Source organism: Lissotriton helveticus, chromosome 1_1, assembly GCF_964261635.1.
Source record: "Lissotriton helveticus chromosome 1_1, aLisHel1.1, whole genome shotgun sequence".
Taxonomy (NCBI): Eukaryota; Metazoa; Chordata; class Amphibia; order Caudata; family Salamandridae; genus Lissotriton; species Lissotriton helveticus.
Window position 1 is genome coordinate 1,692,897,274 of NC_136057.1, and position 19,477 is coordinate 1,692,916,750.

At 43.9% G+C, this 19,477-nt stretch overlaps 1 protein-coding gene across 1 annotated transcript in view; it reads left to right on the plus strand.

Annotated features, from left to right (window-relative positions):
* Positions 1–18,785, plus strand: part of GLI1 (GLI family zinc finger 1) — a 289,881-nt gene extending 271,096 nt beyond the window's left edge. The window contains exons 10-12 of the mRNA XM_078688985.1: positions 4,306–4,533; positions 6,044–6,326; positions 13,256–18,785. Coding sequence (XP_078545111.1) covers positions 4,306–4,533; positions 6,044–6,326; positions 13,256–15,738 — 2,994 coding nt within the window. The 3' untranslated portion in view covers positions 15,739–18,785. The remainder of the gene's footprint in view (positions 1–4,305; positions 4,534–6,043; positions 6,327–13,255) is intronic.
* The last annotated feature ends 692 nt before the right edge of the window (positions 18,786–19,477 follow it).

Sequence of the window (19,477 nt, forward strand, 5' to 3'; positions counted from 1 at the left end):
TCCAAACACTTGTTACGTAGCGAGTTTTTCAATCATTGTCTTTCATTTTTCCTTAATTTATGCATTTCTTTTCACATTTAATTAAGTCCCAATGCATTTCAAGCAAAACAGCTCTTCATCAGGGGATAACTTTTTCTTGAAACCTTCGTTTTGACTTCAAAAACCGTCAAGCCGGTGCGTAATGTCCGTGTCTTGCTACCTCTGCGTTCGTCACTCTATCAGGTTTCAAGAAAAAGTTATCCCCTGATGAAGAGCTGTTTTGCTTGAAATGCATTGGGACTTAGTTAAATGTGAAAAGAAATGCATAAATTAAGGAAAAATGAAAGACAATGATTGAAAAACTCGCTACGTAACAAATGTTTGGAAATGAAAATAAAATTTACAAACAGTGAAAAAACTGAGTTATAATTGAATGAAAGGATAAAGGAGTGCAAGGAAGGAGTGGTCCCTGTGTCCACAGGTAACACATGTTTAATGATTATATTCTCACACCCTAAAAGCTCAGTAGGGTACCTACCTGTGCACCAACGACGTTTATGAAAACTCAAGTAAGAACATATACAATCAACTGAACTCAGAGTGCATTACCACACCCCAAAATTTAGAGATTGCTTATGCAGTTCCCACAAAATAGGCCCCTTTAACTCTTGTCTGTCACAAATACAGGAGTGATTTTAATGTACAACATGATGAAAGCTGCATTGGTTTACAATTTTAGAGTACCCTCCTGGTGTATTTAACCGCAACGTGTTTTGCAAAAAGAGGAAAATCGCTATTTATAGAAATCTACTTGTAAAAATCCCGCATGCCGAACAATTTTGATGTAAATATTTTAAAACCCAGTAAGGGTCAAGAAAAGGCCTAAAATATTAGAATTTCACGGTTAGTAACAAAAAACAATGACCAAAAAGGTCGGTGACCATTAAAAGTTCATAAACTTCACTGTCGAGAGTTTTAAGTGTGATCTGAACTCATCTGCCCCATAAACCTATACAAACCCTGATCATTAGGGTAAGCCCAACTTCATCTTTTTTTCCTCATGGTTTCACAGGTTAGACTCTGCCCGCTCCTTGGGATAAAAGTTGATGAAATCACCTTATTATTTTCAGAGAGCTGTCCATTTGGATCTATAGGATAATCTCAAATTCTATAACCCAGAAACCCAGTAGCCATAGCCCTTTTCCAAGAAACCATAACCATTTTATGTGTGTTCACCAACAATTTACCCTTGCTCACACAAATTGCTCTGCAGGTCAGATCTCATAATTGCTTACCAATAGACGATGCGGTTACAGTTTGTTTTGGGAATACATTTGTAATTGTGTTCTTTGTGAAATATTGGTTATCTAACCAACCAAGTTCAGCGTTTTATCAATCGGTATATATATATACTTCTAAATATCCACACGAGGGCAGTGACGGTCTATGAATCTATCTTTGATTTGCATTCCTTAGTATGCTGTTTCCAAGAGACTCCAAATAACCCCCCTCCAAGGCCACAAATGCCTTCCTCATACAACTCACTTTAATTAGTAAAATATAATAAAAGATATATTTCCGAAAGGCATGTCTGAATTGTAAACATCCATCATAGTTCCAGAGCCCATCCCCTTCCAAAAAAATAACAAAACTTGAACCCATGTATTCATCAAATATTTCGTCCAAGGAATGTCCAAAAATACTTATGAAACAAGACGGAAAGTAAGAAGAAATGGCCTAATGCCCGAAATTTCCATTCACAAAAAGTGGTTGCAAATTGGGCCTGACATTTTGCGAATGGAAAAGAATTTTGTGAACTGACCTAAGTAATAAAAGGTTGGATCACAAAATTCCAAATCTTAGTGGGCTGCTATCCGACCTACTCAATATTCATGAGATAAGTTGCAAATTGTGACTACAATTGGATGCCACCACAGTGATGGTGTGCTGCTGGGGTTAGTATGTCTATGAGCTCATTTTTAATAAAGTAAACTTGTTTTTTTGATGCAACCCATTTACCTTGAATGAAAGGGAACTGCAATCAAAAATAATTTAAAAAAAAAGTTTGTTTACGAATTTGCAGTGGTCCCCAGGACTACCGGCTACTTCCCAATAAACTTCTTTTTACATTAACAAAAGAGAAATGTTCCCAAGAGGACCCCTTCCAGTTTGTGAAGGTGTTACCATTCCAGTTCAGAAGTAGGTAACTTTTCAAAGTTTTGTGATCAGGTTACACTCCCAAAACAAAGATCCATCCCTTAATGAATCGCTATTTCAAAGAGAACACCCTAAACATGTTCCTTTCAAATTGCAGCTCTTTAGGCCTTCAGTAACCTTTAACTAAAATGGAAAATGGGATTAGTACATAACAAATTGCCACTTTACAGTTGCAAACCCTGTGATTTTGCGAAACACCGGCTTTGCGACTGGAAAATGGATTTGTACATCTTCGAAAAAAATATCAACTACATTTCTAACATTTTGGCCATCACTTTTATTTGCGTGTTGCTTTTGCGCCTTCTTGTTCAAGAAAATGATAGCAGAGTGAAGGACATATATGAAGATTTCAAGAAAGTTCGGAGTTTCTGACAGGCCAGTGTGTTTATTGCAGTCAGTCACATGTCAGGTTGGCCTGATGTGACTATCTACCTGTTCTTCAGCTAAATCCCGCTTTTAGAATAACTGAATATTTATGTAGGCTAGAGTACATTGGATGTGAAGGCACTGAAGAACATGGGAGGGGGAGCTGCAGCACCCCCAAAATAACCATGCTGGAGTTCAGAAGGCGAATAGGCATATAGGTGCCTTTAAATTTTGTTTTTATCTTGTCACATTTGCTGTGCTTTCAAGGACAGAGTTCAAATGTCCGACTATGGGGTCGATTACAATGTCAGACGAACCCGAGTCCATCCAGCATTGTCTGTAACTGGAACCGAACGACCTCCAGTCTTCGCTTCCAGCCCAGGAATTAGGATGCGACGGACCTTCGGAATGCATGCTCTCATAGCAAAATGCTAAGGTTCAGTTCATCCCTGCAGGGAACAACAGGGGAACAACATTGGTGCCCCCTAGGCCGTCATTCAGCAGCCTTGCACCCATGGGGCCCTGCTGGGGGCCTCCAAAGCTGTTTCCCACTGCCTTTTTGTGCCAGAAAGGCCGGCACAAAAAGGCAGGGGGATACTGTCCTTGTAATACCTTGGCCGGAAAGAGCCGGCCAGGGGAATACTGTGGGCCTTCCGAATGGCGGACGTTCTCTCCGAGCCCGTCGTTAGCCATTCAGATGACTGATTTGGATTCCCTTCCGACCGAGCCCATTGAAATGGCTCGGTTGGAAGGGAATCCGAATCGGTGATTACGATGCGGGCAGGAGGGCTCCGACCGATGGTCGGAGCCCTTCCTGCCCGCATCGTAATCGGGCTCAATGTCTTTTGACACATTTCTGCTTATTATTTTAAAAGGGAGATTGGTCTTTACATTTTTTTCTCTAACTGTAAAGTGATAGGATTTTGTCAACTAAACTATGACCATCTTGCTGGGTACTTTCCGGGAGTGTGAAAGGAAAGTCTGTTGGACGTCATGTTTTTGTGATACACAATAAAGTGTAACTATCTGTAAATGAACTGTACAAATATTTCACAATACGTCAGCAGTTAGGGAAGCACAAATAAAGCCATTTTTTTCTGTATTTCTGAAATGTGATTGAAACCAAAAATCTAATACGATCAAAAATAATCAATACACTTGGTGATACATGAATGAAATATTCGATGAAACCAATTTCCACACGGTATTGTTTGAGCACTGTATCGTTTTATCAGGAAACCTGCATGTCTGTGCCAATTTAGTGCCCATTTCAATGGAAAATGTGCTGTCTGTACAGGACAGTGTGCCTCCATACCATACTTTAGGAATATGTTTGCAACAAAGTGCTCCAAAATGCACCATCAGTTACATACTAAACCCTTCTCACTCTCCTATTGAATACATTTTCTACACGTATTCTTTGTGTGACTCTTTTTCACAACCACTACAATTCTGGTTGATCAATGACAGCACCCCACTCTGAAAACTGATCCAGCACCTCTGGTGGAGGGGACTTGGGAACCATAAGTGGCCAGGATATAATAAGGGAACATGCTGCTGCTTAAGGAGCCTCATGGTAGGGAGCATGTGATGTAGTATTGTGTTCAAAGCCACACGTCGCGAAAAAGGAAACACATTTCTGTCCTGAGCCGGTTTACTGATGCCTTGTTTTAAATCTGATTGCAAATAATGGCTTTATTTGGAAAGATGCTCTCTCTTACTTATCCTCTCTTCCTGTGCCAGAAACCCTACGTGTGCAAGATCCCCGGCTGCACCAAGAGGTACACAGACCCCAGCTCGCTGCGCAAGCACGTGAAGACAGTGCACGGGCCCGAGGCGCACATCACCAAGAAGCACAGAGGGGAGGGCGTCATGAGGACCCTTGGAGGGTCCCTGGCAGGACCTAGCGGAGAGCAGGATCTGGACGGCAGGCGAGAGGAGGGCAAACTGATGGTGCCAGAGGGGGCGTTGGTAAGCAAGGACATACACTGTGCATTCTGCTCATTTTGGAAATGTAGGGGACCATCAAAAGAGTGCAATCTAATATATTACTGAAAGACACAACACAATCAGCTTTTCATACAAAGCCAGCACAGAATCCCAACCATCCATTCCCTCTCAAGTTCGGTGCCTAAAACTAAAACAGGGCCACTGAAATTATGCAGCTGTGGAAGACCATACTATGTGACAGGGAGGACCAATTCTTGCACAAGAAAAGGAAAATCATGCTGCAGCACAATTTGTATTACTTCATTTTGTTATCCTTTTTACACGTGTTAACAGTATAACAGTATCTAGGCAGCAAACGCAGGGATCGCGAGCACCCCCACTTCTGCTGTTACCTGCGGCTACCGCAAGGTATCGCTAGCACCCTACCCCCGCTGTTACCTGCGGCCACCGCAAGGGATCGCTAGCCCCCACCCCCGCTGTTACCTGCGGCCACCGCAAGGGATTGCTAGCACCCTACCCCCGCTGTTACCTGCGGCCACCGCAAGGGATCGCTAGCCCCCACCCCCGCTGTTACCTGCGGCCACCGCAAGGTATCGCTAGCACCCTACCCCCGCTGTTACCTGCGGCCACCGCAAGGGATCGCTAGCACCCTACCCCCCGCTGTTACCTGCGGCCACCGCAAGGGATTGCTAGCACCCTACCCCCCGCTGTTACCTGCGGCCACCGCAAGGGATTGCTAGCACCCTACCCCCCGCTGTTACCTGCGGCCACCGCAAGGGATTGCTAGCACCCTACCCCCCGCTGTTACCTGCGGCCACCGCAAGGGATTGCTAGCACCCTACCCCCCGCTGTTACCTGCGGCCACCGCAAGGGATTGCTAGCACCCTACCCCCGCTGTTACCTGCGGCCGTTGCGGGCAGCAAATGCAGTGACCACCACGGGCGGCCCAAGGTATAGCTACCCCACTGACCTTTACACCTCATTAGTACCAGTTTATCACTTAAATAGAGCAGTCAGCATGACTGAAATGATAACTAGTTAACCTTTGCAAGCAGCTTTGCCCCGACACACCCTTGCAGATATTGAGACTGACAGGCTATGCTCACTTGGTAATGGTGTCATAATATTTTACAGGGCTGGTTTTAGTTCCCATCCCAGTCTACATTCCAGACATTCTACCATACAGAAACATGTAAGGCCAACCAGGGCCAACTGGACGTACTTGGGATTCGGAGCCTAACCTAGATGCCCTAAAGTAACCTGTGCCTCACACAAACAGGGAAATCCAGAATCCAGCCATACTGTCTCTCCTAGGCGTAGGGCCATACAGATACAGCATCAAACCAGCCTTGGGGTTTGTGTTCTCTGTATCTATATGAATCCATACAGATGCAGAGAACCCAAAGCCCTAAAAGCATGACATGATTGATCTTTTCAGCCATTCCAGCATTTTTTCAAATAGGCCACTCTGAAACTACTTATATGTGGCATATTCAGCCTGTGGCTAATAAAACTGTTTGTTGCTTTTCAGAAACCACAGCATAGCCCCGGTGGCCAGTCCTCTTGCAGTAGTGAGCGCTCACCCCTTGGTAGTGCCAACAACAATGACAGTGGCGTGGAAATGAATTTGAACACTGGGGGCAGTTTTGAGGACTTGTCCACGCTGGAGGATATCCCGTCTGTGGAGTCTGTGGGCCATGCTGGCATGTCAGCGCTCAAGAAGCTAGAGAACTTACGGATCGACAAACTCAAGCAGCTGCGAAAGATGACCCAGCCCACCAAACCTGTGAAGCTACCTGGCCTTCCAAGCAACGGTGAGTGATGTGAGCTGGGTTTGACCTCAAACACAGCAGCTTTCTCCTGACAATATCCCAATCTTGGTAGGTGGTCCAACACTACAGTGCAGAATTGATCCATTGGATAAGTTATAAAATATAACAATTGGATATTAAAATTTATTGGACTGCCAAAATTACTAACAAAAGGTAGGATAAGCTTGTAGGACGCTGTTACAATTATGAAGTTGGTCTTTTACTCATTTTTAAGTTTTTTCTTACTAAAACCGTAAATAAGGTACTCCCTAATTAAAATTAAAAAGGGTCAGTAGAAGAGTGTCTCTCAATTCAAATTTCCACCTATACACGTGAACTTTATTTTGACAAGCTGCAACCGGTTTCAGATCTATCTTCCTTGGGGACCAACATGCCTTCTAATAACTATTGAAGAATATACTGAAGACCTACATACCTGATTCGAAGCACTGAGTCATCAAGTAGCCATCCACATAATCACAATGTGTACCACTGCAGCATTCATCTGAATAAGCCCTGTGTGCCCTGTGATCACACAAACAAACACAGAGTACTCAGAGTGGGAAAGGCACACATGCACATACTCAAGCTAAAAAGAAAATCCCCGAAAGCTGACAGGGCCTACTTGCCACTCACACCCCCTCATCTCATCCTCTGCCTTACTGCAGGAAAAGTACCATTACAGAAAACTAATAATCAAGATTAGCATCAGAGAACAAGTTACTTACCTTCGGTAATGCCTTATCTGGTAGAGACATGATCTAGTCACAGATTCCTGACCTTTGAATTTCAGAGGCGTCAGAGTGGATCCGGAAGATATCTCTTAGAGCAATACCCCTGCACAACGGTAGGTGGTATCAGTCGGTTCCGTGTAGTGGTAGCGGCCCCAGTGGGAGTGACATCCGTGTCACCTACATAGGCGCCATCTCAGCACGCTGACATCAGTTACTTTTTCTTGACCTTTCACGCCGTAAGCACGGAGCCATGAAGTGTACTGACATTGGTGTGTTAGAAAACTAGGGCCATGAAAGGGATCAGCCCTGACCCTAGACACCTTTCCTCAGTGCAGGGAGGATGGGTGGGTTAGTATGGAATCTGCGGAAAGATAATGTCTCTACCAGATAAGGCGTTACGGAAGGTAAGTAACTTGTTCATTTGATAGAGACATCTAGCCTCAGATTCCTTACCTTTGAATAGAGACCCAAGCAATACCATCCTCAGAGAAGGGACTGCAGACAAGTTCAGACTAGGATATCCTGCAGTACTGAATGACAAAAATGGCCATCCCTGCGGACTTGACTGTCTCGGAAGCAGTGTTTGGTAAACATGTGCAGGGATACCCACATAGCTGCCTGACAGATGTCTATGACTAGGACTCCACGTGCTTACACAGTGGTAGCAGCCGTAGCTCTGGTGGAATATTCCATTAAGCCTTCAGGAGGCTGCTTCTCTGCCACAGCGTAACAAATCTTGATGAAGAGGACTACCCATTGGGAGATGGTCCTCTTCTGCACCACCTGAACCTTCTTTGTTCCAAGGTATCCCATGAAGAAGAAACAATGTACAACACATCTCCCTCCTTTATAGAAAAGAAATGAAATAAAGCAAAAACAGAGATTACAATACAAGAGACTGCAACAACAACCATAAAGACAAAAGAGTCTTCAAAGACAAAGAATGAAAAGTGAAGAGTAGGATGAGACACTACACACAAACAACCAAACAACACCTACCCCATGTAGTACAATAACAAGATACACAAAACCAATTAAGTACCACACGAGGTATCAGAAATATCACTACACACTCCATCCCCCTCCCTTAGAGAAACCAAACAAGGTTTAGAAGAATGAAAATCAATGCAACAAGGAAAGGTGCTCACACCCACGACCTCCCCAAACACGGGTACACCACAGGGTCAGGTACCCTATCAACCAAAAGTAGGTGTAAACACAAACCCTTGGAAGAAACACAACATACCCAATGACAACCTGGGAACTGATATGTGGCATTGACTAACATCCAACACTATTTCTCCAAAGGAGGGTACAACACAGAGTTCACACCCTGGAACTAAAATTACATCATGCCCTACAAAGGGTATACCACGGATACCGACAGGCCCCACACCCTCCCCAAAGAAGGGTACACCATTGGGTAAAAGACACCGCCATAAGAAAGTACAGCCACAACAGCTCTCAAAACACTTTCCACACTGACCCCCAAAACACACAATATGCTACACAGGGTTAACACCCTGGAATTAAAACTCCAACATGCCCTACATAGGGTATACCATGGGTACTGACTGGCCCCACACCCTCCCCAAAGAAGGGTACACCATTGGGTAAAAGACACCGCCATAAGAAAGTACAGACACAACAGCTCTCAAAACACTTTCCACACTGATCCCCAAAACACACAATAGGTTACGCAGGGTACCCACCCAGGAACTAAAATTCCAACACGCCCTACATAGGGTATACCATGGGTACTGACTGGTCCCACACCCTCCCCAAAGAAGGGTACACCATTGGGTAAAAGACACCATCATAGGAAAGTACAGCCACAACAGCACTCAAAACACTTTCCACACTGACCCCCAAAACACACAATAGGTTAAACACACCAGGTAAAAACACACCTCTCCTAGATAGAGTGCAATAGGGAAATAGATCATTCTAATTAGCCCTATGAGGCTCCATGAAGATTGTCCTCTACTAATATCAACAAGTCAACCCAACCAATAACAAAGATAAAGAGACCCGCAGCAGGCAAGACCAGTCAACCGTCATAGTGAACCTGGTGTTGATCTAGTACAAGCATTCTCATATCACAATCATGCAGCATTTACCAACACACTTGGTGACATAATCACCTACAACACAACCAAACAGGGGTGACCACAAACAACATAACCCCCCCAATACACAAGCTAATGAGTTGCCTAACATCAAAACACAACTCACACATAACCATTGTTGTGGGACAGCTCGTAATCCTGGTTCCTCTCAGAACCTCTCTGTTACAACTCTCTGTCGTGAATCTGGGACCTTAGACCAGGTACGTCTTGAAGCCCTACTGTCACAATTTTCCTCATGGATCAGGGACTTAAACCTTCTTCTTTATTCAACTGGAAACTTCTCAGTCACAATCGCTCCGACACACAATCCCCTCCTTGCTTCTTTGACATGCTTCCGGACTCACTGTCCCATTTAAAATTTTTCCAAGCTTTGAAGTCACCAGACTTACAGTCATTATTCTGTACAATTTCAGTCCTGGACACTTGATGATAAACTTCGTTCTCTCCCTGCTAGACACTGGGATCCATGACTCTTTCCAGTCCCGTGACACACCTCGATCTTTCCCAGTAACAATCCCGGGTTCCTTGTCCCCGTTGTGGACCTACAGCCCAGAGACAAACTTACAACATTTTTTTTTTTTTGATTACATATAGATTTAATGTAGGACACAGCTGAGTACAAAACCTCGCCAGCTGACCAGACCACCAACTGACACCCATGGAATTCTCCAGGTGGAAGTCAGAACATACAAAGGCATTGTGGTAGACAGAGAATGAGAGAACACTAAGAAAGGACTAAGACAACAGGCAACCATATTACATGAAGAAACAATGTACAACAGTAGTCCACCCAGAACTCTTTTGTGCGGTGAAGGTAGAACAACAATGCTCTTTTTGGGTCCAGATGGTGGAGTTGCACCTCCTCTTCTTTAGAGGAGCGTTGAAAGTAGACAAGATGACAGACTGTCCCACATGGAAAAGTGTAACCACTTTCGGAAGGAAAAAGGCCCTAGTATGAAGCACCAACTTGTCAGGGAATATTGTCAAGAAGTGGGGCTTGGGTGATAAAGCCTGCTGCTCACTCACCCTTTTGGCTGATGTAAGTGTCCCTAAAAAGGTTGTTTTGATGGTGAGCAGCTGGAGGGGGCAATTATGCAAGGACGCAAGTAGCACACATGAGGAAGGTGAGAACCAAATTAAGGACCCACTGAGGCATAATAAAAGAGACAGGATGAAACATATGTACAAGGCCTTTCAGGAATCTATGTACAATGGGTGATTTCAATAAGGAGGGTTGGTCTGGCAGCCTCAGAAAGGCAGACAAAGTTGAAAGATACTTTTTCAGGGTGCCCAGAGCAGAGTCCTCATGGGTTAGCGTCAAAATAAAAAGCAACACATCAGAAAGGGAAGCAGACAAGGGGCAATAAACTTTTCTGTACAATATGATACATATTTGTTCCACCGGCAGGGGTATACCGTTTTGGTGGAGAGTCATTTGGCTGCCAAGATAAAATTGCTGACTTCGGGAGGAAGGTCAAAAGCTGTCAACTGTCATCGCTCAATCTCCACATAGGAGCCTCCCCTGCTGCTGCGACATAAGATCCTCCAAAAGAGGCTCCCTGATCGGGGGAACAATGCTCGTCTACAGAAGCTCAGGATACCAGACTCTGTGTGCCAAATCTGGAGCCACAAGGATGACTTGACCCCAGTCATTCCTGATCTTCTTGAGAACTCTGGGCAGGAGTGTTATGGGTGGAAAGATGTACAGGAGGCCTGAGCTCTAATCAAGACAAAAAGCGCCTCACAGCTAGAGCCGCCATTGAAGCTTCAGCACACAAAATTGTTGACATTGCACATTCTTGGCTGAGGCGAACAGATCTAACTAAGGCTCTCCCCACTGTTGAAACAAACCTTGCACCACCTCCAGGTGGAGACGACACTTGTGATCCACTAGGCATCGAAGGCTGAGTTAGTCCGCCCTGGTGTTCAGGGAACCTGCCAGGTGTTCAACCATCTGGAAAATGCGCTGCTTTTCCAGCCAAGTCCAGAGACTTAGGGAAAGGGTCCACAACCCCACTCTGTCCTGTTTGTTGCAGTACCACAGGGCAGTAGTGTTGCCCATGATCACTTTAACTAGCCTTCCCTTGATGGAGGGTAGAAAGGCTTTCAATGCCAATGAATCAGAGCTTGACTGGCGCGGAGAAGAAAAGAGCTGATGTCAGCGCGCTGAGGTGGTGCCTATATAGGGACATGGACGTCACTTCCGGTGCGGATGGCGCAGACGAGGCCACATAGAACTGACTGACGCCACCTACCAGCGCACAGGGCTACTGCTCGAAGGAAAATCTTCCGGATCCAGTCTGACGCCCAGGAAATTCAAAGGCAAGGAATCTGTAGCTAGATGTCTCTATCAGATATTTTGTTTAGTTTCCTAAATAAAGGAAGGAGGCATGCATGGGAAAATAGCTGATACCAGAAGTGTTTTGGTGTTTAATTAGGAGATGGGCAGCCTGGTGGAGTTTCCTATAAACACAATATATCAGTTATGAAGAACGTTTTTAGAAATGAAAGTAGCTGCACGTTCATATTCTTGTAATGCTCAGCTGCAGTGGGCTTGTTTTTCAGCTTGTGCTGCTTTCCTGTTTTTATAGTATGACCCTCATATTCCTGAGAAATGGTACATGCAACCCTTAGTTTTTCCAAAGGCTGACTTCCTCCATATGGAATACTCACCAAAGAAATGTATGGTTAAGTCTCCTTTTAGGCGCTGTTCTTTCTGTAAATGTATGCCTTTTGCCATGTGGGCAAAATAAAATCAATTTCCAGACCGTCTATGTACATACGAGTCTACATCAGCTTCTAAATCCCTTCTCAAACTTTTCTAGATTCCACCTTATTTAGTCTACAGGTTTCCATTAAATCAGCCATCAGATTGCCACTAAATCAGCCTGCCCACTAAATTATCCCTTAAACCTAAGCCTTTTCAGCCTGGGTTACTGCTAAACCAATCCCTAGATCTCACTAAATCAGCCTCTAAAAATGTCATTGACTCAGTTCTCATTTAAAGTCTTTGTCTCGTTTAAATCAGTCCCAGACTGGAGTTAACGTAATCTATGTATCCAACAACAACTCATCACACTCAAAATGAAGAATAATTCATTTAATTTTCTGAAAAACTAAACAGACAGGATGTTCAGCCAATAAACTCTTGTTACCATATCTGGGCCCAGATGTAGGTAAATGTGAATTACCGATTCATAAATACAGAATTTTACCAATTCGGTATTCATGAATCGGTAATTCAAATGTAGGTAGAAATTCGGTAACAAATACCAAATCGGTATGATTCGGTATTTACCGATTCTGTAATTACAGAATTGGTATTTGTCATTGATTCCTATGGGCCTTGAAGCCCATAGGATTCAATGGCAGATACCGATTCGGTAATTACCGAATCGGTAAAAATACCGAATTCACAAGGGGGAGAGGGTGTCACTTTGACACCCTGTTGCACCCCTGTTTCTGGGTTGTGTGCCATGTGACACACAGACATGCCCTTAGGGCATGTCTGTGTGCCACATGGCACAGTTGTACATGCACAGATGTGCATGTACACAGGAATTCGTTATTTACCATGGAATAGTATTCCATGGTAAATAACGATTCGGTAAGGGCCTGTGGCACTGATTACAGTGCCACCTACATATTGATTTACAGAATCGGTAATTTTACCGATTCGGTATTTTAGCGACCCTGTATATTTACCGAATCTGTAAAATTACTGATTCTGTAAATCAATGGCCCCCTACATGTCAATTCCCAATTACCGGTCGGTAACGGCCGTTACCGACCGGTAATTGGCGACCTACATCTGGCCCTTAATGATTATCCTTATCTTTCCATCCAAATTTCAGTCTTAGCCCCAGGTTTCTTCCTAAAAAAATATGTTCTTGTTCAAATCACTACTTTCTTGTTTCTTAGCTAATTTAATTTTAAAGTTTTTGAGCATGTGCAGAAAAATGAATACCAACGGAAATGCTAAATGAAAGTCCGCATTTTACATTGAGACAGTTGTGAATGGTACAGTTACTTACTGGTATACTAAAACGTTTTGCAATTGTTTTTTCAGGGTCACAGGGAGATACCTGTGGGCTGCCATTGATGGCTCCCAATCGTCGATTGATGGAGCTATCCGCAAATGACCTAAACTCCATGAACCAGCACAATGAGAGGCGCAATAGCACTACCAGCACCATGAGTTCAGCCTACACCGTAAGCAGAAGGTCCTCGATGGTGTCCCCTTACCTCTCCAACCAGCAGTCTGGTGAATGCTTAGGTCCTCCCAATGGCATGGCTATGGGGGATCCATATGACTCTGGTTCCACAGATGTGTCACGCAGGTCCAGCGAGGCTAGTCATTGTGGTGGCCTCCCAGGATTATCCAACTTCACACCAGCACAGCAGTACAGACTGAAGGCCAAGTATGCGGCGGCAACAGGTGGCCCCCCACCTACCCCACTGCCTAACATGGATCGAATGGCAACTAACACAAGAATGGGCTATGGAGGAGACTACCATGGTGCACCCATGCCTTCATTTCCAATGGGTGCTCCTCATCGAAGGCACAGTGCCAACGAGTATCACAGCTTTGGTACAGGAATTATTCATCCGCATCTGGCACCGGGAGGCAGTGTTAGGCGAGCCAGTGACCCTGCAAGAAGTGGCATAGACCAGCAGGCTGTCCCAAAAGTACAGAGATTCAAAAGCATGACCAACATGAACTCAGTAGTGATGAACAGGCAGATGACAGCCCTCCAGCAGCAGTTTAGCGGATCTGATGCTAGTCTCCAGCGGCACATCTTCTCTCCGCGACCTCCTAGCATCACAGAGAACGTCTTCATGGAATCAGTGGGTATGGATGGCCTCAATCACGCAAACGAACCAAATTTAGGGGTCCATAATCAGATGGAGCCATACACAACGTATACTGACCCAGAATCCTCTGTGCCTAACACCAATGAGCATATCAATTTTAACTGCCAGTCTCAAGCCATGAACATGCAAAATTCACAGGTGTACAGTGCATCTCCCAGAGTCATGAGCAATATAATGCTAAACCCAGAGAACCATACGGGGTTGGAAAATGGTCTGGTACCATCAGATTACAATCTAAACCAGTGCCAGATGAACCACCGAGCTCAGCACTTTCAAAATACATCAAATGTACAAAGCAACGCTAATGGGCCCATTCAGTGGAATGAAATCAGCTCGGGTAGCATAGACATGGTTGCCGACCCAAACCAGACAATGATGCATCCCACTGTCATGTCAGGAAGTCAGTATCAAGGTCAGTACCCCACCTCTAGGCCACCCCCGCATGCTAAGGCACCCAGTCTGCCGCAGAGTGGTACAAGCCAGCAAGGAATGTTTCCACACGGCCAGAGGTTTAATCATTTAGGGCAGGTGCATATAAAACCAGAGCAGCAATTTCATCAATCAGTGCCAGCCATGACCTCGTGCCAGAATGCAAAACAATCAATGGATCAGCAGCTGCACCAGCATGATTTTGCCCAGTCTAATGTGATGGCTATTGTGTCCGGTGACATGAGTTGTGACTTCCAGGCAACAGCCGAAAACCAGCAAAGTGCCTGTCTTAATCCGGGGTTGAGCCCTGATATGCTAAATCACCAAGGAAGAAGACCACAAACCCCCATGATGCAAGTCAAGGAAATGATGGTCAGAAACTACGTGCAATCTCAGCAAGCACTGATGTGGGAAGAGCAGCACAAAAACGAAAACCTGATGAGCTTAAACGGAGAAAGCGTAGACACTGGCCAAGTTCACGTCCTGCATGGCTCACAAACCCAACCGTACATGAGTCCAAAGTTTATGAATTACCAAGACAAGTCACCACAGTGTAATCTGATGAGCCCCGTTTCACAGGACAATCTGTCTGTTCATAGCAAACCCTTGATGAGCCCAGGAGCACAGTGTTTCCGTCAAGGGGTAATTCCGCGTCCCCCTGGTGGCCCAAAGCCAATGAGCAGGCAAAACAGTATGGGCAGCTCATCCCAGCTAAGCCCAACCTATCCACCGTCAGAGACCAGTCCAAGGAGACTACTCCGGCTCCCGCCAGTTCAAGCTCAAACAGAGACACCGGATAATTCTTCCCTGATGTACTGCTCTGGGCAGATCCCCGTGCATCCCAGCAAAGTGGGTATCAACAAGTTGGCAGGTCCCCAATCCCTTGAACATATGAGCTGTGAAAGTCAACGTCCAGGCCAGTACAATCCAGGAATGGACCAACTGAGGTCGAGCTCTGTACTTTACCCTCAAGGTCAAGTTGCCAATTCTTTGGATAGTTTGGATTTGGAAAACACACAAATAGATTTTGCAGCTATTATTGATGATGCAGACTCTGCTTCTTTGATGCCTGGGTGTTTGAGTCCAAGTGCCCTTCATGGTTCATCCCAGACATCTTCCCGCCTTACCACACCTCGGAACTCTGCCCTAATGATGCAGTCCGGAACGCCGAATATGGCCATTGGAGATATGAGCTCCATGTTGACATCATTGGCTGGAGAAAACAAATTCCTCAATACAATCTCTTGAGAGTGGGATGCACAGTGATACACTCTGAGGACAATACGATGCAGCTGCGTGTATTCCGATGGAGGAATCTGAAATGCAGTAACTCCTTTGTCCAAAGGCATGGATATCATGGCCATTCCTGTGAATGCTGATTCTTTCGATGGAATGCTCTAGAACACCATGGTGCACCCCGATTAAATATCAGATAAAGGGGAAATCATCGCAAAGGACCCCTGGTCCAGGAACTAGTGCTTCCCTAACCAGTGTGGGAAACAAAGCAATACTTGATAGAATAAAAAATGAATAACGGAAAGTTCAACATTTTCAAGTGAACTTTAACCCAGTTTTAGCTTTGTTGAGTGAATGTCTTTATAGATAAAGTGACCTTCTATTGTCTCTGTAAGCCACAACATCAAAAAGCCAAACAAAAGAAGCATTTTGTGCCTACCTCATGGTACAGTTAAAAGTTAGGGCATAGCCTTTCTGCACATGATGCCTAGCCCCAAGAAACATTTGCAGGCAAATGGGAGAGTTTTGTTGACCGTGAATTTACTTTTTGCTGGTGGCAGCAGAGTGTTCAAGTTGAGCTGCAGGCGGCTAGTAAAAGGTTGGCAGGACTCCTCCTACGCTTGCTGCTCCTGAAAGCCTGGTAGATCCTAACTCTCCAAGTTTCAAGTTATAGGCAAATTTGTGTTTAAGACATGATTGGTGGGAAGAGAGATGCACTGCCGCTGGTCAGCAGTTTCACAAGAATGGATCACAGAAAACTAGGAAATGATGTACCATACCTGTTATCCTCTAAAAGGGACCGATATTTACCTTTAAAAGGGTCTACTGCGAAGATACGATAATGGCTTTATGAGTCTCTGCCATTCATGGACATGCCATTTGTGCTAAGTAAGTCAGAGTGTGTGTGACTTGTGAGCCGGAGGACCGGGGAGAAGCAACGTAGCAATAACTTGAGGAAACACCAACAATTCTCGATTATCACAAGGGCTATCCAAACGCAGGGCTCCAGCATGGGTAGAGGGTGGCTGACCTTACACTACATTTTCACAACATCTACATAGGATGCAGTTACATTCAATAACCATTGAGGGAAATTGTTTTCTGTGTCATTGGATATTGTAAAAATCTTCCTTGGAGCAGGTCCCACCAGACTTGCGTTCGGTGCCCTTGTTCTAGCCAGTGCTGCAGGGATCCAGAAAACATCCCCCCCAATTGTAGTATTTATGGAACTAACAACAGTTCTGTCTCACACTCCAGAAATCCACCAATATTTCTCCACTAATAGCAATATCATGGACTGTGACAGTAGTTCTACATAACTAGAACATCGTCCACAGAACAATTCAAACTACTTGGTGAGAACCAGCTGCCCAAAAAGATAAAAAGGCAGTGCCATTTTATGAACCCTTCACACATCAAACTCAACAATATGAGAGGAGTCGTGATGGCGAAAATAGTCATGCGATCTGGAAATACTCTGATTATTATGCACTACTTCTTCCGTTTCCAATACACGGGTGAACATGTTACCATGATGACACTATTCATACCCAGCAAATGGTCTGTGTGATCATAGTGCTCACTGAACCCTGCAACAATAACCACAAAAACTCACAAAACCCAGCTAAACTTTTACATGATCAGATAATTCAGAATCCAGCAAAAATGCTATATAATTTGATACCTCATTCACAGCAAAAAAAAACTATATTACTATAGAACTTATATGCTACAAAAATGTATTGTTACAAAACTCAAAGAGCTGAGCCGAACTTCTATTTCATTACAGGATCAATATAGCAAAAAACTATATGTACTTAGAACCCAGCAACTGGTCACAATGCATAGAGAGCACATGGAATCAAACAAATCTAATCAGAAAACTCGTACAACCCAATCAACATTTCTACCAATATAGAATTCATGGTACCCAAGCATCTTCTTTCCAGGATCACAGAGTTGGTAAAACTAAACTAATCAGCCTGATAACAACTCTCATACAACCCCTAAAACATTCTCTATAATTAGAGAAGTTGTCAAAAACAATTAAACATGTGTATCGTGATGGAACTTGCCGAAACCAACAATACTTAAACATGGTAGCAAATTTCATATAACACGACAACATTTCTATAGAAGTAGTGATCTTGTAAAAGACGCACAATTCGATATTAGAGATCTCTTATAAACCCGTACAACTTCCTTTGGCTTAAAAGCCTCACAGAACCCCAAAAAACATCTTCATGTTTACAGAATTCAGGGTGTCCACAATAATTTTCGTTAAAGAACTTGTGAAACTTAGCACATTTTCCCAAGATGACAGTAAAAGTGTTAAATTTTCTTTACCAGAATCTGATGCTTGGTAGTACCCATTTAACTGTGAGCTTATGGTTGGCAGGTCAGGTGAACCCACATAATACTGTGCACACATACCCCCACTAAGACAACAGTATCGCCAAGGCAATGTTATGTGTTTAATATGTTACTGTCTGACATTACTTCTTGCTCACTAGAGCCTTCACTTTTACCTCATATGCCACCAGCAGAGAGCTAACGGGCACCCATCTCCCACGAGAGTACGTCACAGATATTTTTGCCTCCTCCAATAAGAAGGTTTCTTTCATTTCTTCCCCACGTTGCTCCACTGCCAATGAGGCTCTGTTTACATCACATTTCCAGAATCTCACCGCTTCCCTCATGCACGCAAACACTTCTCATTGATGTGTGGGTAGGGCAGCTCCAATCCTTGGAAATACACATTCGAACTAACTTGAAAAAACCAAAGATATTGTTTGTTTTATTTTTAAAGAAATAATGGTACGTTTTTTGTATTAGTTTAAAACAAACAAATGCTATTTTTTAAAGGACTGATGTTTTGCATACACAAGAGTTTTTAAAGAAATAAAGCTTTTTAACTAGCTGCATGCCGGTCACCTGTGCCTACAATTTTGTATGCTGTTTTTGTACATATATAAAGTATGTGTATTTTTTATATGTAAATCTCTTTGTTTTGCTAGCAAAATTTCATAATAATAAAATAAAAAGACAATAAGGAAATAGCCAAGCTGTGGACCTTTTCATTACGATAAGTCACGCATGTTGCAGAGAGTAGGTAAATCAATGTACACTGGCACTCATACCTGCTATTTTAGTGATATGATGAGCACCCTCCAAGGTGTTATGTAAACCACCTCAAAGAACGAAGAAGTACCCGGGGCGATGTACACCAAAAGCTTTTATTCAAAGCGGTATGTGTTGTATGAAGAGAAATGCAGGAACCTGTCCTCTCAACAGCACAAACCGTCCACGCCAAACTGCTCTCCTACATCATCACTCTCCTCACATTCTCACCTACATGCAGACAACAGTCTACATTCCATTCAGCCCATTCCAAGGATTCAAAAGATTGCAGCACACACAAGCCAATGAACCTAAAATAAAATCATCACAAATCTTAGGTACCTTATGTAGCCGTCTCTCTGTCTCATTCTTAGTTTCTGAACACAGTAAACCCGAAACATGAACATTTCCCTGAAGATCCACCAAAAAAGCCAGAGACACCAATGACCCATAAGTTCCTTATTCGTGAGACTGTGTCTAACCACTCCACAACATTGGTTATGAACCATACACATTTCCATCCACTTCTACTCTTCCACCATTGTCCACTAAACTCCTCCTTTCTCGGATTCCATTCGATCGTCTACCATATCTTCTCCGTTTCCAAAAACATCACTACAATCAGATATTC